This window comes from Amblyomma mixtum, chromosome 3, assembly GCF_055824585.1.
Source record: "Amblyomma mixtum isolate Tamu chromosome 3, ASM5582458v1, whole genome shotgun sequence".
NCBI classification, from domain to species: domain Eukaryota; kingdom Metazoa; phylum Arthropoda; class Arachnida; order Ixodida; family Ixodidae; genus Amblyomma; species Amblyomma mixtum.
This window is the reverse complement of record NC_143014.1, coordinates 404,779,064-404,801,987: the sequence shown is the minus strand read 5'-3', so window position 1 is coordinate 404,801,987 and position 22,924 is coordinate 404,779,064. Positions and strand designations below refer to the sequence as shown.

The window sequence follows — 22,924 nt, the reverse complement described above, 5'->3', positions numbered from 1 at the left end:
GAGGGCTTGGCGCGCGCTCATGAAACTTCGAAAATAAAACCATCCGCTGAACAATATGCGCAGAGACGACTAGATTTCGGTGTAATCACATTCCGAGAGTCTATTTCCTGCGTTTTTGTTCAATTTTAAGATTTTGCTTCAGTTTCCCTTTAAGGACTCGGTACGAAAGCGCTATTTCTTTTTCTCGTCCGTCATTCCTGGGTTGTACTGATCAAGTTTGAACATAGGTTGGCTTCTTGGGCTCGATGCGACATTCTGCGAGTGCTTTCTATTTAGCTAAACACGCCATCCAAAAGGTGCGGTCTTCAAAGGTCCCTTGCATGGCCTGTGAAACTTCAACTAGACACCCTGCGGGAGTCGTATGTGGTGTTCTATTAATGGGCTTTCCTGTATGTCTCGGTTTGTGTGAACAAGATTTCAGAGCCCTCACTAAAAAGAATTTTGGATGTCACAGGAATACTGCTAAAGGTGTGGGGTTTAGCATAAAAAAAACACGGAAGGATAAAGCGAGAAACTGTGTGCTTTCGCTTCGACATTGTTCGAGCTCGTGGTCGGGTACCCTTGTTCCTATCACGTGTGAAAGCTCACTCGCACTTTTTTGAGGTTCAAGCCTATCGGTGCCCAAACATCAGCAGTCCACGTGACAAATGGTTGTGTGAAAAAGTTGAGAGGATGCCTTCATATCATTTTGCCGACACTTTAGAATTGATCTTCTCCTAATCTGCTCAGGTATACTGTCGTTTTGCCACGGTCCGAGTTCTTGATGTTGGCGCAGTATTCGGTCGCTGCCAATTAATTGCAAATTTTCGAATATGCTTTTCTCGAATCGAATCTGGACAACATAATAAGCATAATAGTCTTCAATATTTCTTAGTCTTCAATATGTCCAGTATCACGTCGCGAGAACATGCTGTTGTACTACAAAGGTCACGGGAAAGGTGTGTCCCTTGACAGCCGCTCGCGCTTTGCATCACCATGTTGGGGTAATAACATGGCCTCCTGCGGTGCGTCGGCTCACGGCTTCGTTGGGTATGTGTATGGTAGGTAGTTTGCGTTCTCGGGGCTTTTCTGGTTGATGTAGTCATTCTGAAGCCTGATCGCGTCTTCGTCAGAGTGTGTACAGCAGCGGCGTCGGTCATGGCCTGGGGTTCTGTGGCCATCGGAGTTGGGGTACCAAGTATCTGCTGTGCTTCTTTTTGTTCCACATCCATGAGAGGCGCTGCTTGTGACTGATTCATCAACATCACAGCCATATATAAAACAGCCACCATTTCTACCACTGACCTACGGCAAAGATTTAATGTGTTTGTGATATAGGGAAGTGATGACAGCCCGACTCATGGTATATACCAGGTGTTGCAGGGAAGCCCGCCACTAATTTTTGAAAGTATCCTTTCCTATGTAAAAAGACAAATTCTGTGGTATAGTGATAGCAGTTTGGGGTACATCAGAAAAGAAGGACACCGCCGCGGTGGCTCAGTGGTTATGGTGCTCGGCTGCTGACCCGAAAGACGCGGGTTTGATCCCGGCCGCAGCGGTTGAATTTCTTTGGAGGAGAAATTGTAGAGGCCCGTGTATTGTGCGATGTCAGTGCACGTTAAAGAACCCCAGGTAGTCGAAATTTCCGGAGCCCTCCACTACGGCGTCTCTCATAGCCATAATCGCTTTGGGACGTTAAACCCCATAAACCAAACCATAAACCAACCAGAAAAGAAGGAACTAGTTATTTGTTGCTGTTCAGTCGTAATATAGATATCATAGTATCTAAAAGATTGATGACGCAATTTCAATCCACTTTGTGCATCAGCATATTTAGAGAAGTTTACGTATTCAAAAATGACCTGCCGCCAGGGCGCACACACAGACGCACAACAGCACACGTTGCTGTTCTAAATTTTTTGCAGAAGTCATGTGCAATGCCTACGTAGCGTCCAGATGTGGCCACAAGAGGCACAATGCCCACCGTTGTGGGTGTCTTCGAGTGATGTTAGATGTGAAGAGGAAGACATGGGAAGTTGCGCGGAAATTATTTAAGGTCGCTGCCAGTACTAACGATGAAAACAGCCAAAAAGGTCAAGGAAAGGTCCTTCATTAACTTTGGTAAGATATGTGTGCCCGACTTGTGATGTAATGTCTCTTTAACACTGCAGTTTTAAAGAAATTGCATTTTTCGGCTTCAGTTGGCACAGGAGCTAATTAATGGATATTTTCAGCTGACCTCTCAGTGTAGTGCCCAAACCTGCATATCCTTAGCAAGATTTACCCGATGCAATATCGGGACACTTGCCTGTGGTGTGGCAGCAAACCATAGTTGTACCACATCACGTGGGAATGCAGAAAGAACGACAGCTTTCGTAAAGAACCGAGTGCAGAACAGTCGGAGAGCCGGCTCTCCAGCGGCAATCTGGGTTGCCAACAAGCAGCGAAGCTCAGCGGAGCCCTGGAATAGGTGCACCGACCCTGTGAGAAGAAGGAAGATGGACCTCTTCTTTCTCGTCTGCTACTAGCACCTTTCTAGAGCAATAAGTTTTTCCTACCTACCTACCTTGCTACTTCACAGTTTCAAAACCAGCCCTTTTCATGGACGTAATGGCTCTTTACTGTTGAGGTCACTAGCCAAGTAAGCTTACGTGGCTTGATTATGTGGTAGATTCGTTTTCTAGGACATTTTTTGTATCCTAAAAACTTTTAAGCTTTTTCTGGAAATTCTCGGATGACGAGATACATTGAAAGCTGCCTCTAAACGTGCACCTCTGGGTTTATTTTTTTCACTTCCCCTTGAGAATTTGTCGCCTTTCCAGTCTTAAACTAGAGGGTTGAGAGTATCCATGAAATAATTTTTTTTTCGGAAGCTTGCAGGTGATGTTTATTTAAAGCACTGTAATGCAAATGCCTCCGGGAGGCATTTCAGTTGGATTAAAATTGGGAGCTACAGCCTAAGGACTTTATTAGTGAACTTCAGCACTAGCGTTTTACTTACCCAGTACTGAGATTGGACAGTACCAATCAAAACCGCGCCAAGCGCACATGCAGCTGCAGCTTACGTGCAATTTTTGCTTTGTCTGGGTGACCCACAGCTGTGCATTTTGACAGCATCGTTTCCCCGTGAACACGGTGCCATAGACAGGGCAGGGACGACTAACAACAGTGGAAGCTCCACGATGTTTCTTTGTCAGTAGGATTGGAAGGCTGTCGGCTGTCCCCAACCTTGCCTCCCATCTCTTGTCCAGTCTTTGTTTGACATTTTTGGGAAAGATGTCAACTGGCACTCCTTATTTTTCACTGCCACCTTTGTGTGTGATTTGAACTGCACTCGCCCCCACGAATTCTTGAAGTGGAATGAAATTGTCGTCCCTAGCGGTATTCTTATTGGTTTTTGCTTTCTTGCGCTGCTACTTTCCAGTTTTTGTGGCATGCGAAAAGCTTTGAGTACTCAGTCATAATATTTTGGATCCATTTCGCGAGTATGAAAAAACAATATTCAATCTGGATGGCCAACCAGTCAAAGGCAGCGCCAATCTGGATGCCACCTCATTTCTGCTGTCGAAAATGGCTGCTCCTTCGCGATACCATCAGCTCGAAGTGGGCATGTCTTGAGAAAATTAAAATATTAACTATTATAATTTTGGCTGTCTCTTTGGGCGTTCAGTAGTTACAATATTCCTTACTCTGCATACAAACCTCATGCTTTGTCTGCGTCGCAGGGCCCCTTTAAGGAAGAGGGTGAACGTGTCCGCCTGCAGGAAGAGATGCTGGCGAGCATTCAGCAATATGTTGATGACATGGGACCGGTGAACAGAGTGAAAAAGTGGCCACTCTACATTGTGTCCACAAACATACTGTCCAGAATTCAGGGAAATCCTGCATCCTGGCGACGGGGAGACCCTGCTGCTCGGACCTGGACATGCAACGCGGACCCTCAAATGCGCCTATGTGATGACCTGTAAACTTGACCTGCTGCCTATATAACAGGGCAGTGTAACCAGGCCCTACGTAACTTTCTTGCCAAATAAAGGTTTCTTCTTTCCCTCTGTGAGTCTGATAAATGGTACATAGCCTCCCAGAGACTGCTCAAGGAGCACTATATTGTAGCGTGCAACGCCAAAAAGAACACCCGCGCAGAGACGAAAAACCTGCGGCGGTCACCCAGTGGTTCGAGCGCGCGCGAGAGAGCCAACTAACTTCTTCCTCTTCTAGCGCATGCACTACTTCTGTCTCTTCTTCGAATGCATGTATCACTGCCCCCCTCTTCTGCAGCATCGACACGATGCGGCTAGGAGAGAAAAGTCAGCGAAAGGGTAGAACACAGCTGCAGTGGACCGCAGTTCAGTCAGGTAGCCGGTCGTGGTAAGGCTTCATGCGAACAACGTGTACGACTTCAGTTCGGTGCGACCGGCGCGATGAACAAGCTGTCGGGGCGGGAGCAACTGCATAAGTCACATCACTGATGCGGCGCACTACTTCGTAAGGGCCGAAGTATCGGCGCAGCAGCTTTTCAGAGAGCCCGCGGCGACGAACAGGTATCCAAATCCACACAAGGTCGCCGGGAGCATAACTGACGAAACGGCGTCCACAGTTGTACTTAGTGGCGGCAGCCTCCTGTTGACGGTGGATGCGCAGGCGGGCCAGTTGACGCGCTTCCTCAGCACGCTGAACGAAGGTATCTACGTCGATGTCAGCGTCAGAGTCGCAGTAAGGGTCGACGGGCAACATAGCATCCAACGGAGTGGTCACCTGGCGACCAAAGACAAGCTGAAAGGGGGTCAGTCGGGTTGTTTCCTGCAGGGCGGTGTTGTACGCAAACGTTACGTACGGCAGAATGGCGTCCCAAGTTCGATGCTCGACGTCAACGTACATTGATAGCATGTCGGCTAGTGTGCGGTTGAGTCGCTCTACCAACCCGTTTGTCTGCGGGTGATACGCCGTAGCACGTCGGTGGCTCGTGTGCGTCAGAGTCATCACGGACTGGGTTAAGCGGGCCGTGAAAGCAGTTCCCCGGTCAGTAACAACAACGGCGGGTGCTCCATGACGCAAGACAATGTTGTGGACGAAGAACTGCGCCACTTCAGCAGCAGTGCCTTTGGCAAGAGACGTGGTCTCAGCGTACCGTGTGAGGTAGTCAGTCGCAACGACTATCCAACGCTTTCCAGACGAAGACTTCGGAAATGGGCCAAGGAGGTCCATGCCCACTTGATGGAAAGGGGTCTTCGGTGGATCGACGGGGTGAAGAAATCCGGCCGGTTTCAATGGAGGAGTCTTCCGACGTTGGCATTCACGGCATGTTTTGACGTAGGCCCGCACCGATGGGAGTAACCTGGGCCAATAATACTTTTGTCTAATCCGCGCGAGTGTACGGCTGACTCCAAGGTGGCCGGCGGAGGGTGCATCATGACAGGCACTCAAGATCTCAGACCGCAGCTGTGATGGTACGACAAGTAGGAACACTTCTTCGCTGTTGGCAAAGTTGCGCTTGTAGAGAACACCAGACCGTAAAGTGAAGGTGTGAAGCCCTCGAAGAAAAACACGCGGAATGGGAGCTTCACTGCCTTCGAGGTAATCGATGAGCGGCGCCAACTCCGTGTCCGCCCTCTGAAGCTGCGCCATTTGGGTGGTACTAACAGAGCCCAGGAAAGGAAAATCATCGGTGGTTTCTTCGGTATTGATTGGGATAGGCGCGCGCGACAGACAATCCGCATCCTGATGCTTGCGGCCAGACTTGTAAACTACTGTCAAGTCGTATTCTTGCAAGCGTAAGCTCCATCTAGCCAAGCGTCCTGAGGGGTCTTTGAGGCTCGCCAGCCAGCATAAGGAGTGGTGGTCGCTTACCACACGGAAGGGTCGTCCGTAGAGGTACGGTCGGAACTTGCAGATGGCCCATATCACTGCAAGACATTCTTTCTCCGTCGTAGAATAATTGGTCTCGGAGCGCGTAAGTGTCCGACTAGCATAACTGATGACCCGTTCTGCACCGTCTTGCCACTGGATCAGTACTGCACCAAGGCCAACATTGCTGGCGTCAGTGTGGATGTCCGTGGCAGCATGCTCGTCGAAATGGCCGAGTATCGGAGTGCTTTGCAGACGGCTGCGAAGCTCGACAAATGCAGCCTCTTCGTCGGTCCCCCACAGGAAGGGTGTGTCGTCACGGGTCAGTGCGTTCAGCGGTTCCGCGATTTTCGAGAAATCTTGAATAAAGCGCCTATAATAGGAGCACAGGCCTAAAAACCGGCGAACGGCCTTCTTGTCAGTTGGGCGTGGAAAACCTGAGACGGCAGCAGTCTTGTCAGGGTCCGGGCGAACACCTTGTGCGCTGACAACGTGACCAAGAAAGCGAAGTTCCTCAAAGCCAAAATGGCATTTCTCGGCTTTGATGGTGAGTTGCGTGGATTTGAGCGCTTGTAGCACAATGCGCAACCGCTCCAAGTGTTGGTCAAAGGTGGGCGAAAATATAACGACATCGTCCAGGTACACCAGGCAGGACTGCCATTTCAAGCCGGAGAGCACAGTGTCCATCATGCGTTGGAAAGTGGCCGGTGCTGAGCACAGACCAAATGGGAGCACTTTAAACTCATAGAGGCCGTCAGGCGTCACGAAAGCCGTCTTCTCCCGGTCTCTCTCGTCCACTTCGATTTGCCAGTACCCGCTTTTAAGATCCAATGACGAGAAGTATCTGGCGTTCCGCAATCGGTCGAGCGCGTCATCTATCCTGGGCAGCGGGTAAACGTCCTTTTTGGTCACGCTGTTAAGTTTCCTGTAGTCCACGCAGAAACGCAGAGTATTGTCCTTCTTTTTTACAAGAACCACTGGCGATGCCCACGGACTGGTGGACGGCTGAATGACATCGTCTGCAAGCATCTCGGCAACCTGATTCTGAATGGCTTCTCTCTCCACCGGGGAAACACGATATGGGCGCTGGCAGACGGGTCGCGTAGTCTCGTCAGTGATGATACGATGCTTGGCGAGTGGAGTTCGGCCGACCTTCGAGCACGTAGCGAAACAGTCCGCAAATTCTGCCAAGAGGGCCGACAGAAGATCCCTCTGAACCGACGGCAAGGCAGGATTTATTCTGACTGACTGAAGAACGTGATGTGGGCCAGCATACTCCGGAGAGGGTCCTCCCACGGTGCACAAACCTGGAACCTCAGCAACGTCGTGGAGGAAGGCAATAGCCATGCCTTTGGCCAGGTGCTGATATTCGTTGGCAAAGTTAGTCAGGAGGACGTGGGTGCGGCCGTCACGTAGTTGGACGAGACCTCTTGCAACGGCAAGTCCCCGCTTAAGCAGCAGTGGACTATGGCTGTCCGCTAGGCCCTCGTAGTCATGAAAGAGGTCGTTCCGCACGAGCACCAGAACACTGCACCGCGGCGGCACCGTGACGTCGTTCTCGACAATGCGCAGAGCGTTGCTGCAGGGATCGCGGGAGTAAAAGCGCGCCACGGCCTGTTTGGTCGAGAACGTGACACGTGCCTCCTGAAAGTCAATCACAGCGCCGTTCGACTGCAGGAAGTCGATCCCCAGAATCAAGTCTCTGGAACACTCGGGGAGTACGACAAATTCACCAACGTACGTAAAACCACTAATCCCAACTCTAGCCGTGCACTTGCCCACAGGGGAAATTAGGTGGCCACCAGCGGTGCGAATGGGGGTCCCCGTCCACGGTGTCAGAACCTTCTTAAGTTCTCCAGCGAAGGCACGGCTCATAACAGAGTAATCAGCACCGGTATCGAGCAGCGCGGTAATGTCAGTGCCATCAATTGTCACACGCAAATCGGATGCAGCGTATCTGATACTGTCGCTGCCTATCTCTGTCCGGGTATCGTCGGCTCGAGGGTTCCGCGATGGAGGATCTTGACACGTCCCGACGTCAGCGGCCTTGCCTCCAGAGGTCGCTGGTGTTAGTTTTCCCGACGCGGACTCGGCGAGTGACGGCTAGCAGAGCTACTCTGGCGGCCAGGGCTGGAAGAGCGATAACGGAGAGGCGAAGGGGAACGGGACTCGCGCCTTCCAGAGTAGGCAGGGTTCTGGCGTGCCCAGAGATGCTGTGCAATCTCATGCGGTCGTTCGCCGTTCTGAGGGCAGGGTGCGTCGGGATGGAAACCGCGAAGGCCCACTTGGCGGTACGGACAGGCGCGGTAGAGGTGACCAGGCTCCCCACAGTGGTAGCAGAGAGGCCTGCGGTCCGGTGTACGCCACAAATCCGACTTGCGAGGGCGTGGCCCAGCTGTAGCAGATGCGGTTGGAGAATACGTGGCGATGTTACTCACGGAGGTCGACGGGGTCACACCGTAGCCAGGCACGCTTGCGTGACATGTGCCGATGTTGCTCACGCCAGGCGTTGGGGCAATGGGACCGTAGCCTGTCGTGCGACGTACAACAGATGCGTACGTGGGTCGGTCATCGAACCGGGATGGCGCTTCGGGGACAGGAGGTGCCTGCGCAGCCTGTCGCACCTCGTCCCTGACAACTTCGGACAGCGCTGCCAGCGGCGCAGGTGCAACCTGAGGCAGATGGATCCGTTGCAGTTCCTCCCGGACAACGGAGCGAATTAGTTCACGCAAGGTGTCTGCACTGCCGCCGAGACACGACGAAAAGCCTTCGGGCACCATGCAGTTGATGTCCCGGTTGTACTGGCGAGCCCGTTGTTGCAGCGTCGTCTCCATCGTGGTCGCCTCGGTTAGAAATTCCGCCACCGTGCGGGGTGGGCTGCGCACGAGGCCCGCGAACAGCTCCTGCTTAACCCCACGCATGAGATGGCGCAGCTTCTTCTCCTCTGTCATGTTGGGGTCGGCGCGCTTGAAAAGACGGGCCATGTCTTCGGTGTACATGCGCACGCTTTCGTTCGTGCGCTGATTTCGGGAGTGCAGCGCAGCTTCAGCCTTCTCCCGGCGGTCAGCGTTGGGGAACGTAGCCAGGAGACTTCGGCAAAACGTCTCCCAGGTGGGAAGTGTAGCCTCGTGGTTTTCAAACCACGTCCGAGCAGACTCTTCCAGGGCAAAGTAGACGTTATTCAGCTTGCGCTCGTCGCACCAGCCGTTGTAGCGTGCGACCCGCTCGAACGTCTCCAGCCAGACCTCAGCGTCTTCGAACACGTCACCGTGAAAAGATGGCGGTGTTCGCGGTGGGTGGCAAAGGATCGGCGCCAGGGGCCTGGTGTCAGCGGCCATGGCAGTTGGACTCGACGGTAGAGGCTGGATCGGCGGCTGGGTCCTGGTGTCAGTGGCCATGTCAGTTGGACTCGGCGGTCGAGGCTGCGTCGTCCTTGTTGGCGGGGGAAGGGGCCCAAATTCAGGCGACTCTCCGCGGAGACGGCGGCTGGGTCGCTGGTGAACCGGTGTGAGGTCCGTAGTGACGCTGTACGGAGTTTGCAGGTCGGGAAGCGTACCCAGCACTGCTCCACCAAACTGTAGCGTGCAACGCCAAAAAGAACACCCGCGCAGAGACGAAAAACCTGCGGCGGTCACCCAGTGGTTCGAGCGCGCGCGAGAGAGCCAACTAACTTCTTCCTCTTCTAGCGCATGCACTACTTCTGTCTCTTCTTCGAATGCATGTATCACTTGTATCAATATTGAGGGAGGAGTTCTCACAGCGGCGAAGCCCATGTTGATGGGTGGCAAAGGCCTTTCCGATGTTTTACCAATTAATCCTGTCCTTTGCCAGCTTTGGCCATTTTATCCCCGCAAACCACTTGATCTCATTCGCCCACCTACTTTCTGCCACTTCCTGCCATGGTTGCCTCCTCTTGGAATCTCCGTTACCATTAAGGGCCATCAGTTATCGTGCCAGCTCATTACATGCTCTCTCCAAGCCAATTTCTTCCACTTGATTTTGACCAGGATGTCATTAACCCACATTTGTTCCCTGACTGACTCTGCCCTCTTCCTGTCTCTGAACATTACACCTCTCATTTTTCTGTCCTTAGCTCTCTGCGTTGTCCTCAACTTAAGTTGCACACTTTTGTTAGCCTCAATTTTCTGACCACTAAATGAGTACTGGTAAGATGCAGCTGACTATCGTTCATTGCGCACCACCCCATTCTGATTCTTCTAGTTCACTCTGATCCAGACCGGCGGTTACTACCTGCTCCAAATCTGTATAGCATTATCTTGTTATAACAGTTGGCGTCTCTGTATTCCAGCAAGCCATTGGTTTGAGTTGGTGGCAATGAGACTGAAGCTCAGCCCATCCATAGCTGTGATTCTTCCCTGGCAACTGTATATTTGAGCGTGTTTCAAGCCTTAAACCTGCCAGAAATGTTTGCAATTTGAGCCCAGCCCTAGTTTAAGTGGCATACCAGGGATTGTATCTAAAAAATGCAGTTGAATTTCTTGTCCAAAACAAAAGGGAGAAGTGGGCTTGGGCAGGACATGTAATGAGAAGGTAAAGTAACTGACGGGCCTTAAAGGTAACGGAGTGGATTGCAAGTGTGGCAGAGGGCGGCAGAAAGTTAGATGGGTGGATGAGTTTGTGGGGGTATGGTGGCCGTAGCTCGTACAGGGTTAATTGGAGAGTAATGGGAGAGACCTTTGCCCTCCAGTGGGCGTAGTCAAGCTGATGGTGATTACCAGTATTGGCGGACGTACGAAACCAGAAGAAACATGTTAACTAGTACAGTGATCAACTAAACTCTCATGGTGAACTATTATAGATAGGCACCTGATGGCAATTAGGCATTTGTTGCCACTCGCTTGTCTATATTGTTGCATTGCAGCCGAGAGAAAAAAGCGCGAAAGTGAGACTACGGGCACAGAGCCCATCCTCCAGTAACGGCGAACAAACAAAAAGAGCATTTATTGTTGTTGTGACTGAGAGAAGGATGAAAAGGAAATTGCACGGGCCTGCCTACTGGCTCGAGCCGAGCCACCACCGCTGCCACGTGCAGACAGAGGAGAGTTGAAAGATCAGAGGAAAGAGAAAAAAGGAATGAAAAGACGTGCGTCGCAGCAAGAACTGCGTCCGCCGGAGCGGACGCTGCTCAAAAAACTGATAAGCGGCCGAGGCCGCGCTCGCCTAAGCGAGAACAGATTTGCGGTAAGCGGCTTCTCGGCTAGGGGGGCGCACAATGTTACTTGCACAGAATTGAGTTCAGCAGGTTAACACGCAACAAGGAAAAACTACACATGGGAGCACCACACCATCCTCTTCGCAAAAAAAAGTCGCATACAGGTACCGGAAACGTGACTGCATCCGTCTTGCCTAGTCGAAGGTTCTCTTGATCCCACTACTGAAGGACTCGTTTTCGGGGGGGTTGAAATGAACCTGAGGCATCGGGCGGTAATCTCAAAAGTGGTGTTGGAGTTTCAGATGCAGTTTCGAGTTGTCCACAGCACCTGGGTTTCAGTCCCCCCCAGTAGGCAGTTGGCACAACTGCTGGTTCCTCTCGGTCAGACATTTCTCTGGAACAGACACCACCTTGGATGCGTTCCATGTGCGGCCACCCTGCAGGCAGAGTGAAACTATTTCCGCCAGAAGAGAAAGCTTGAACTTAGCTTCTTTCTTATTCGCAAGGGCTTGGAGTATGATAGCCCGCCTTTCCCGGGCCGTGCGTGCTGGGTAACGGACTCGCACATAACTTCCCGCCCGGTACTTCAGAGCCTTCGCAGCTCGCCTCTCGTCAGTGTAAGTCTTCATTGATGTCTGCTTTGCCCGAAGACGGGCACGTAGCCGGCGCATAGCCAAGGCAGGCTCCCTCGATGGTATGCCCACAATGTCGAGACGGGTTCTGGGCTGGCAGTGATGAAGTAGCATAGCTGGCGAGACTCCCGTAGTAGCATGTGGGGTCGCCCGGTACACGGCCAAATACTCTACAGCCGACTGGATGCATCGGCCTTCCAAGACAAAAAGTTGAATGAAGTCCTTCAGGCTTCTTTTAAACTTCTCAACCAAGCCATTAGCTTGGGGATAGTAGACTGAAGATACACAATGTTTGATGCCCCTCTACTTCAGGAAATTTTCAAACACTTGGGACTCAAACTGGGGTCCATTGTCCGAGACGAGTTCTCCCGGGTAGCCTTTACAGCTGAAGACACCACGCAAAAAGTCGACGACGACTTCAGACGTCACTGCATTGGTGAAGCAATCTTCTGACCACTTGGAATGATAGTCTATGAGAGTTATTATGAACTTCGGGTTGGCCTGCTGCAAATTAAAGGGCCTGTAATGTCGGTAGCCAACCTTTGCCATGGCATTTCCGGAAACTCAACAGGCTGCAGGGGTGCATGAACTGGTTTTGCTTGTCAGCTGCTTGGCAAACATGGCAGCTTCTCACTGCATGTTCCACCTCCCTGTCCATTTTTGGCCACCTGCACCTCATGGTAGGGCATTAGCTCTGGAACTAAAAGCTCTGGCAGGCCTTCCAGATCATCTGGAAGGCCTGCCAGAGCTTTGATGATTCCTCTGATGTTTCCAGATTCAAAGGTTGCAAAAGAATTTCAGTGTGGCAGAAAAAAAGTCTCGTATATAGTGTCGGATGGCCTTGGGCCATATTTTAAAAGAGCAGTTGTTGATGAACTTAACAAGGCAGGTGTGTACTACACCATCCAAATCGACGAAACTCCCCTTCCGGAACAACGGTGCCAACAGCTGGACATTGTAGTTAGGTACTTTTCTGAAGTTTGCAAGCAGGTTGTGGTGGAACACTTTTCATTTCACTTAGGGAGTGCAACCTCAGATGTTTTACTTGCACACGTGAAGGAAGGCATTCAAGACCTTCCTCAAAGGAATATGTTGAGCTTCTACAGTGATGGCCCTAATGTTATGAAGAGTTTGAAAAGAAAGCTTAAGGAAGATGTAAATCCTGCACTGCTAGACATAGGAGAGTGTAGTTTACACAAAGTTCACAACAGTTTTGCAAAAGGAATTGAAGCGTTTGGCAGTGAAGTGGAATCAACTTTGTTAGATGTGTACTACTACCTGAAAAACACTGCTGTTCAAAGTGCTGTGCTCAAAGCACACCAAAAGTGTCTTGGCCTACCAGAAAGTGTCTTCCTTCGGCATGTAAATTCACGTTGGCTCACCCTAGGTCCTGCCCTTGAGCGCTTTATTGAGCAGTATCCGGCGCTTAAGTCCATGCTATTAGACGTGAAGCAAACGGCTCACTCTTCTGGCACAATGTACAAGCGCCTCCGACAAAGTCTCAGCAGGAAAGACCTCTTCCCAAAGGCAGTTTTTCTGAGGAATGTCGCAGATCTTTTTGTTGGATTCTTGAAACTTTTCCAGTGCTCTGAACCTCTACTCCACATTCTGTACGAAGAAATGGCACAGCTGACCAAGAAAGTTCTCAGCCGTTTCGTGCGAAGTGATGTGTATCGTGACCTGACAGGGGAACAGCTGAAATCTCTTGACGTTGAATGTCCAGGAAACTGGAAGGAAGTTGTTGAGATAGGTGTGGACACAGAGGGCTTCATCACGAACTGCTCAGCAGAAAAAAAAATTGTTTAGGCTGGGGGCACGTACTTTCTTTATGAAGTCTGCGGGTTACCTACTTTCAAGGTTGCCCTTTGACAATGGTGTGTTAAAAGATCTTAGGTGTCTTGACCTAAGCAGCGCACAGGAAGAAAGCTCAGCTGTGGCATTTCGAAACTTGGCCCAGCAAGTTCCAGAGGTGATTGCTCCCAAGGAAGTCTCAGCCCTAATGGATGAATTTTCACTGATTTCATCTGAAGCGCTGTGCGTGTATTCATGTAAACGACTTCACAGCACATGGCAACATGTCTTCAGCCTACAGAACAAAAATGGTGGCATTAAATATCCTCTGGTAGGAAAGCTTGTAAAAGCCCTGCTTTCGCTTTCACATGGCAACGCTGATGTGGAGAGGGGTTTTAGTGAAAATCGCCGGATCCTACAGGAGCGCAGCAAACTGTCTATTGAAAGCGTGAATGGATTGCGAGCCATACAGTCATTTGCGAAAAGGTATGACAAGAACGTCTCTACCATTCCAGTCAAACGTGACATGCTCACTGCTGCGAAACAGTCATATAAACGCTACCAAGAAAGACTGAGTGCTGAGTGAGCCAGCTGCCTAAAGAAGCTAACTTGACCATGGCCAAAATTCAACAAAAGGATGTCAAAAGCAGGACCTGCAAATGGAGATTCAGTCAGCAAAAAAGATGCTTTGCAATGCAGAAGCATTGGTTGCAAAAGGAATGAAGGTAAAAACTTTTGATGACATTTAAAGTGGCCAGGAACTACTTAAGAAAGGACAGGAAAGGCTTGCGGGTGCTCTCTGCAAGCTTGAAGCTTCAAAAGAAAAAGTGCGGGCTCGTAGAGTGTAACGTGCAGACTATTATGAAATGTGTTGAGTGACTGACTACTTCAGGCTCGGATTGATTCTGAACTTCTACTTCTTTTGTGGCAAGTGTCATTAGTGACTGTGGTTTCTTCTAGTTCACGTCATGTTGCTCCCCTTTTTTGGCTTTGATCTATTTCTGCCACAAGAACTGGTGTTTTAAATATTTAACTTGTTTTACCACACCATCTGTAACTATTCACATTCTTAATTGTTCATTTCTTGTCATTCGTGTTGACTGTTGTGTGAAATGTACAGTGTGTTTCATAATAAATAGCTGTAATTGTCAGTCGCTTCAGTGATGCTTTCAACACGGGAGGTACACTGGCCTAATTTATTCGCCATCTGCTCCAAAAACAACAATGGTTGCTCCAAACTGGTATTTTTTCTGCTCCGAAAACACCAATGGCTGCTCCAAACTGGTATTTTTTCTGCTCCGAAAACACCAATGGCTGCTCCAAACTGGCATTTTTACTGCTCCGAAATCTGCTCCAAAAAGTAAAATGCTGCTTCCATCACTGCAGATGCAATGTATTCAGCCATAGTCCGTAAGGTTACATCCTCAGCAGTAGCTATTTGAAGTTGTTCTTTGGTGATACAAGACAGTACCACGGACACCACTTCTTCATCCAACTCCGGCTCAGCAGCAGACATGAGTGCTAACCTGGACGAGGAATCAGCAACTACGTTATCGCTTCCCTGTTGGTACACGATGTCAAAGTTGTAATACAGATGTCAGGCAGACCACCTTGATTTGTAGCGGCCTTCTACCGGCACCTCCCGACGACAATAAGGTCACCAACGCCTGATGACCAGTTCAGAGAAGAAACCGTCGGCTCCACAAGTAAACGTGCCAATGCTCACATGCAAAGAGACATGCCAGAGACTCTTTTTCTCCAGCGGAATACTTGCGTTCGGCAGCTGTTAATGATCGGGATGCAAAGGCTACAGTTCGCAGCTCTTTCCCAGCCTGCTGTTGCAGCACAGCTCCGAATCCTGTGTCGGTTGCATTGGTAGACACAACCACTGGCAAGTCTGGTTCAAACAGGTGGATGACACTGCATGATGATAATGCTGCTCTGACTGCATCAAATCTGCTGCGCGGCTTCGTCCCAGAGGAATGCTTGCTCCTTGTGCAAGAGTTTTCTCATTGACTCCACAACGTCCGCATAGTGTGGGACAAAACGCGAATAATAGCCGGCGAGCCCCGAGAACGATCGTAACGCTGACTCATCTCTTGGCACTACTGCCCGAGTGACTGCTTCCATCCTGGAATGCATAGGTGCAATGCCCTCACTGCTGAATTCATGTCCCAGAAAGATTATTTGGCTCCATGCAGTTGAATTCCTAGTCGAAATCAAGAGGAAGAAGTGAGCTTGGCCAGGACTTATAATGAGAAGGTAAAGTAACTGATGGTCCTTAAGGGTAACAGAGTGGATTCCATGAGAAGGTAAATGTAGCAGGGGCGGCAGAAAATTAGATGGGTGGATGAGTTTAAGGAGTTTGTGGGGGTATGGTGGCCGTAACTGGTACAGGGTTAATTGGAGAGACATGGGAGAGGCCTTTGCCTTGCAGTGGGTGTAGTCAGGCTGATGATGATGATGATGACTTCAGGAAAACTGTGCTCCTCCTCAGTGGTCTATGCCAAAATGGTGCGGCTGCAGCCACCTTGGAAGCAGACGACTGCTTGCACGACATTGGCTTGCGCTTTGCGATAAACGGCGGAGATACTCAAATTAGTCCACTCATCGATGAGCCCACACCGGCCCGACTCTGATGGAAAGTGAGTGGCCACCCGAGAAGGCGACGACCCTCGCTTGCACGTACCTTGCATCTCTCAACCACTGTGCTCTCGACGCACCCGTCACCGCCGTCTTTCCTTTGGAGTAATAAAGTTATAACAGTACTGGAAGCCGGTTATGTTAACTAAAAAGTTCACACACGCATGCAGCATTATGTACGTTGTTGCAACATCCGCTTGACATGCAAGTCGGCGTGCGCACACCTCAGTCATGTTCAGTAAAAGGACACACGTGTGTTTCGCTCAGCTGCCGTGAGGTTGCATCGAAGCTGATGCATGGCAACACCTCGCTGCAATGTACTTCATATCTTCTTCGTACGGTTCGGGATGTCGGCAGCCGTTGATATACGCTGGGGGCTACAATTTGGTGGCAGCGCCAAGGCTAGCAGTCGACCAGGCCTACACTCGACCATTAGTTTTGGAAGCAGCCAGGGCCAAGCTAAACTTGAGCTGCATGAATTGGCGCTGCACTCTCACTGCACCGCCACGGCACTTGCAACCCAAGCCCAGCTTTCCGGGACATGGCCGTTTAGTTCGGCAGACTGCCACAACGGGCCGCTTCACCCTGAGCTCCTCCTCTCTCTTTTCTTTTCCCCTTTCCTGCCTCGCATAGCCGCACGCGGGCAGGCGGGAGGGAACACCGCGACTGGGTTTGGTGGTCGGGCTAACCTTTTTTCGGAATACCTTCCACACTGTGGGAGAAGGGGGAAGCAGGAAAGGCTTTCGTGGGCTAAAAGTTTCAATGATGCTTGAAGCTTCCGCTGCGCCTAAAGGCGCTCAGTGAGAAGAAAGAGAGGGGCCGGAAAAGGCAAGATCTTTGAGGTGCCTGTTAGGTAGGTGCTTGAGGGGGCGAGGACGCTGCATAGATTGAAAAAAATTCACGGGGCACTTTGGCTCTCTAAAGTGCTGCAAGGGGAAAGCCTTTCCTGGCGCACTGTTTCTTTTTATGTATTTTTATTTTCGCTTTTTTATTTTTGTATCGTTTCTTATTTTTATTGTTTTTATTTTCCATGTTTCATTTTATATTTATTTTTGTTTCTTTTCTTATTGTTGTTTTTATTTTTCTTTCCTTATTTTTTATTTTTTTAATTTTTTTTGTGAAACCCATGTTTTCACTAGATGCGCCTTTATTGCAGCTCAAACCTTGAGCCTTCGTGGCGGAGTGGTAGCGTCTCCGCTTCAAATGCCAAAGGCGCTGGTTCGATTCCCAGCCTCGACGCAGTTTGTTTCTGAGTAGTGACGCTGAAACGCGGACAAATCTGCCGACAAGTCTGCTGACGACAGTATGAGGCATTAAAGGCTTGTCTTAAAACCCTAGCTAGATAGCGGCCCTTGAGAAGGATGCGAGAATGCTTTCCGTGGTTCTTTCTGACGAGTTGTAAGGAAGAGAAGAGATACACCTCGGGAAAAACAGCATGCAGTGACACACTGTGTGCCATGTCTCTCCGGCGCAGTATATATTCGCTGTGTCATACCAACTAGCTCAAAGTGCCACCTTAGTGAACTCCAGGATTTAGACCCGTGCTTTGAAGGCAAATTAAAATTTATAAAAAAATAAACAATCAAAGACGCTGAAAGCAGGGATATCGGATGTTTGGAGAACAATTTTTGGGCGAACGCAATGGAAGCCTCCAAAAGGTCAATCTCAGCAATCATTTGTGGAGTTGCAAGGTACCATCTCGGTTCTGTAATTGATGTCGCCTGTCTTTGCGGCGGATCAATGAACCAGCTCTTTCATCGGCATGATCCAATGTACATTTTCCTGAAATGGTAAAACTCGTCATCACCACGATAATAGTTTCGCGCCATACTTCGCGAAAACGAATGCTTTTAAGTTTTGCCCCGCCGTGGTGGCTGAGTGGTTACGGCGCTCGGCTGCTGACCCGAAAGACGCGGGTTCGATCCCGGCCGCGGCGGCCGTATTTCGATGAAGGTGAAATGCTAGAGGCCCATGTGCTGTGCGATGTCAGTGCACGTTAAAGAACCCCAGGTGGTGGAAATTTCTAGAGCCCTTCACTACGGTGTCCCTCATAGCCTGAGTCGCTTTGGGACGTTAACCCTAATAAACCAAGCTTTTAAGTTTTCTTTTTATTCCGGAGATTGTTGCCGATTGGAATACCCTCCCTGAGAGCTTGATATATCCACTGGTGACTTTTTGAAGCCACTTCATGAGGATTTTTAGATACTGTATTGGCATCTTCTTTAATTTTATTTTTGGTGCATGGTTTTTATCCCTGATTGATTGCGCTTTAATTGTTTTTTTTTGCCCTTCCTCCTTGGACCCAAGCAAAAGGTCTGTAGTGTTGTGTAAATAAAAAAATGACTGTTTCTGGAGCTTCAATTATCTGACATGAACTGGCACTATGGCAAAGAATGCTGCACTCCACATTTTTTCGTCACGGCAGTGAGACACTCCATGCAATCTGAGCAGACTGAACGTTCTGTTGGACGCCGTCCCTCGCATCATGTACCCTGAGCTTTCATGAACTGAGCGACCAGCAGTGATAAAAACACTTCAGAAGTTTGTCGGGAAGTCTGGCTTTAGGGGACAGTGGTAGAGACATTGTTTAAGAGACTCAGGTGGAGCAATTGCCGACCGTCCACAGCAAGGATAATCCCGCCTGTACGTAGACACAACCACCACTGCTCTCCCAACAAGATGCACAGAGCATGAGCCAGTTTCTTGGTTCTCTGACGTAGTTATCAAACAAATGCCTGTAGCGTTCTTTGCGTTTCTTTGTTCCATTATACTACTCCAAGGTAAAAAATAAACGAAACCGTAAAACGACACCGTAAGGATGTATACTATATATGTATTCCCGCACGACATTTCACTTTATTTTGCTGAAACAAATATGTCGTTTATCTAAGTGTAAGAGGCCGAGAAGGATCTTTTGCCCCAGGTTGATTGGTGCCACCTGCGATAGGGCTACCACCTGGACCCCCCTATACCTATCCAGCGGTTACGCTGAAACCGCGAACTGGCATTAAGAGCTGCGCTCTAAAATTAGGCTGGCGGAATAACATACAATTCACCCGGTACGACTCACCTAAGTAACCAAAACAACTCCCGTGCATGGTTTTCGTGGTCTAAAGAATATTAAACAAATTTTGTCTTAAACCTGCGCATATAACCCGCCTAGCAGCCTTTGATTATGCCTGAATAGAGCACAACTTGAGTTTCACTCTAGAGGAACTAACAGTACTCAGCGTGATGCCCAGCCACAATAATAATCATCATTCATCATCATTATTTTGCCCTTAAGTGCCCCTGTTGGGACATTGCATAAGAGAGAGGGGCGGCGAACAAAATACATCAGATGCAGAGAAATAATACGATGCAACATCATGTAATACAATACAACTGGATGCGATAAAGTCACGATACAATGTTGAATTAATGCAGACTGGCAGACAGGCTGTAAGAGGCAAGAACAACAAGAACAAAAATAAAATGTGTAACTGGTCAAAGTACTGGCTGGCGACTGATGTGCAATATATCATTTATTCCCTGCAATAATCGATTAATGCCTGTCGAAATTTAGTACGGTCGCGCCCACTACTCTACCGCGTCGTGCCCTTCAGGCGGCGCTTGAGTGTCCTCTCCGATTTTTTTTCCATTATACCTTCCGTTGCAATGTGAGTGGAGGGCATCTGATAAAAATCTAAATTGTAGGATGATGGAAGGGGTGAGTTCATGGGTGAAGACGGACGAAAAATATGAATTCATGACGTGTGAACGATTTTCGACGGGAAGAGATGAACCATTTTGATAGATCAGTAATGTTTTGTGTGAACGTTTGTGCTTGGCGTCAGGGGGTCCAAAATTTCTTATGGTTACTAAGGAAAATATTGGGCTGGTCCCGGTGAAAGAAATTATTTTTAGTGCACATTATTAAACCTGTGCATTCGATGAGACTTGTAAATTACTTTTTTCTATTTAGTACCAAAAGTGGAAATTTTATCCTCAAGGTAGAGGCGTTTTTTCTTTGCTATAGTCTCCTTAGCGCGTTAGAATACCACGGTCTTCCAGCATCACCGCGAATACGTATGAGGGTAACATACGCGTCAACGAGTGAGAGTATTTTGTTTTTATAGAGCAGTCAGTTTCGTTTCAATGTTCGATTCGAAGGCGATAGTCAGAAGCACTAAAAGAACTTCTGTGGCTAGGAACTGGTCTTAGTGAAATCTTCTTTCTTGAAACTACTGTTGTATTTGATTGACGGTTCTCTTAGTGTGCTAAGCATTAATTTGCCGATCGAGGAGTGGAGCACTATTAACTATTTGTCTTGTAGGATGAGGTATAGTAGTCTTAACATTCGAGACGTTGTGCTTGATATTACAGCGTAGTTGTTTCGGTGTTAAAAAAATTCCACCTTCTTGCATTCCCTGTCATTATTGGCAGGATGCGCGGCAAAAAAAAGAGGTGCCTTCATCACGCGAGAGGAAAACTAGTACTTTTTGACAGCCTGGGTAGGGGTGTGTTCATTACACGAGTAAATCTGGTCATGCCTGAATCATATGTCAACTACTCAACCATTTGTGATCAGACATTTTTCGTAAACCCTTAATTCACTCCGATAAAAAAAAAGAGAAAAACTCGCGGTACGAACACCATACTCAATAATTCATTACTACAGAACAGCTGTTGACTACAGGAAAGCATTCGATAGAAATCTGTCTGCTTGTGGAAGCAAAGTTTAATTAAAGTGAGACATAGACGCCAACCAAACAACACAGAAGACGAAAACTACCATCACCAGCTCGTCCCCTGCACCAGAGACGAGCATCCTAAAGAAAAAGCCCAAACCGTGGTACAAAAAATCTCCTTCGCCGAGTGCTTGGCGTCGTATAGACCTTTGCAATGAGGGCACCTGGGCGCTGCTATTGTTCACTGGACTGTCCTGAGCACCTTGCGCTAGCACGGTGAAAGCGGCGGTGGAACCGGTTTTCGACAGTCCGGAAAGTTTCGACAAATACCTCGCCCGATGCAAAGCTGGTTGGGGAAGTCAGAATTCGACGGAAGGGATGAAATAGCACAAAGCGTATGTCAGACAGTACAGAGAAGGGAGCGCGCTAAGCGATCGCTGCCAGACAGGTGACCCCAGGATTGACTTTGAAAGAACCATTGTGCGGGACACCGAGGCAAAATGGTGCGGGAGGCTCGTATGCTTGAGTCACGGCACATTCAATAGACGCATGCGGATGCTAATCGCTCCCTGGAAGCCCTTCCCTCTTCTTACAAGCATAGTTTGCGTTCATTGACCCGGCAGTTGAGAATACGTGGGCTAAAAGGCCAAGCTGCAACTCTCCCGCAGTCGCACCTTAATGGGGAAACCGAGCAGGTTTCGAAACGTCTTATCTTACAAGGACCTAATTGTTTGTTCATTAATTTCTCCCTTAAATTAAGCCCAACTATTGTGCTTGATTGCTGCCATTCAGTGATAAAGATTTGGTGTGTTTTCTTTTGATACTAGATACATTTGGGACCCTTTATTAAAACACTGAACATATTTTACCTTTCCTTTTTTTATTGGTCAATTATTTTTGCAAGACTTGAAGCATGTCTTCATTTTTAAAAGTGTTCTTTCAGTGACGAAATCGTCTTGTGGTGTGTGGAATGAACGCTTATTTACTCTAACTGTCGTGCAACGTTCCATCCCAACACTTCAAATTCGAGCCAGATTGTTAGTTAGCATGATAGGTATTCCTCCGATTGAAGCCGCAATAAAGGCTAAGCGGGCAGGAGCGCGTGAGGAACGCTCGGGCTAATCATGTGATCTCGTTTCACGCACCAACACCGACCTTCTCCCGGCAAACACCCCATTATCAGCGGCGCTGTAATAACGCTCACAAATCGTCGATTCTAGTAGCGGCCTAAAAGTACTTTAGAATTTAAATAAAGCTTTGGTTACCACGCAATTAAAGAGTTTTAGCTTCGCATTTCAGCACAAAAGCTTTCTATGTTGTTTCAGCAATCAGTACATCATTCATTCACTATAAACCAGTACATTCTAGCTGGCAGCAGGTTGGCTGGGCTGTTCCGCAGCCAGTATACAGTATGCTGGCAATTATAAGCATTAAAGAAGAACTCTATAAATGGGCTGACCTCGTACGTGTCGTAGGTTTTAACATTTCCTTCTTTATACATCCGCGAAGATGAATACAGATGATTGCACCTCCGCGGTGGCTCAGTGGTTACGGCGCTCGGCTGCTGACCCGAAAGACGCGTGTTCGATCCTGGCCGCGGCGGCTGAATTTCGATGGGGGCGAAATTCAAGAAGCTCGTGTGCTGTGCGATGTCAGTGCACGTTAATGAACCCCAGGTGGTCGAAATTTCCGGAGTCCTTCACTACGGCGTCTCTCATAGCCTGAGTTGCTTTGGGACGTTAAACCCTAATAAAACCAAACCAAACCAATACAGATGATTACAGCCCGCTTGAAAATATGCTGTTTTTTCTTCCACGCGGCTTAACATATTTTTTATTTATTTACTTATTTATTTACAAAATACTGCGGACACTGAGTCCAAGCACGGTGGGCGAACAAGTCAATCAAGAGACAAAAAAACGCAACATTTCAAAAAAGAACAACACAATATAGCAAAAAAATGGTTAAAACTCTTGGGATAATGGTTTAACTAGCTGATTCCAATCTGTTATTGTGCGTGGAAAAAACGAAAACTTGTAAGTGTCTGTTCTAGCGAATATAGGGGTTAGAGAACTGGGATGGTGTTGACGAGATTGTCTGGTTGGTGCCGGCGTTAAGTATGATGAGGGATCCAAACCAAGTTTGTTATGTAATAAGAGAGAAATAAATTCTAACCTAAGCTTTCTTCGCCG

At 48.8% G+C, this 22,924-nt stretch overlaps 1 protein-coding gene and 1 pseudogene across 9 annotated transcripts in view; both read left to right on the top strand.

Annotated features, from left to right (window-relative positions):
• The window catches only part of LOC149357460 (uncharacterized), a 95,242-nt gene that overhangs the window by 59,100 nt on the left and 13,218 nt on the right, over nt 1-22,924 (top strand). For 4 of the 9 annotated variants that reach the window (XM_089584712.1, XM_089584709.1, XM_089584708.1 and 1 more), the window contains one exon: nt 3,705-4,031. The exons of 2 other annotated variants lie outside the window; for them this stretch is intronic. In XM_089584712.1, coding sequence (XP_089440838.1) covers nt 3,705-3,947 — 243 coding nt within the window. In that variant the 3' untranslated portion in view covers nt 3,948-4,031. Of the gene's footprint in view, nt 1-3,704; nt 4,032-22,924 lie in introns of those variants that run through there. 3 more of the 9 variants (XM_089584714.1, XM_089584718.1, XM_089584716.1) reach the window with 2 other exon arrangements.
• On the top strand, nt 12,382-14,268 carry LOC149357461 (uncharacterized; annotated as a pseudogene).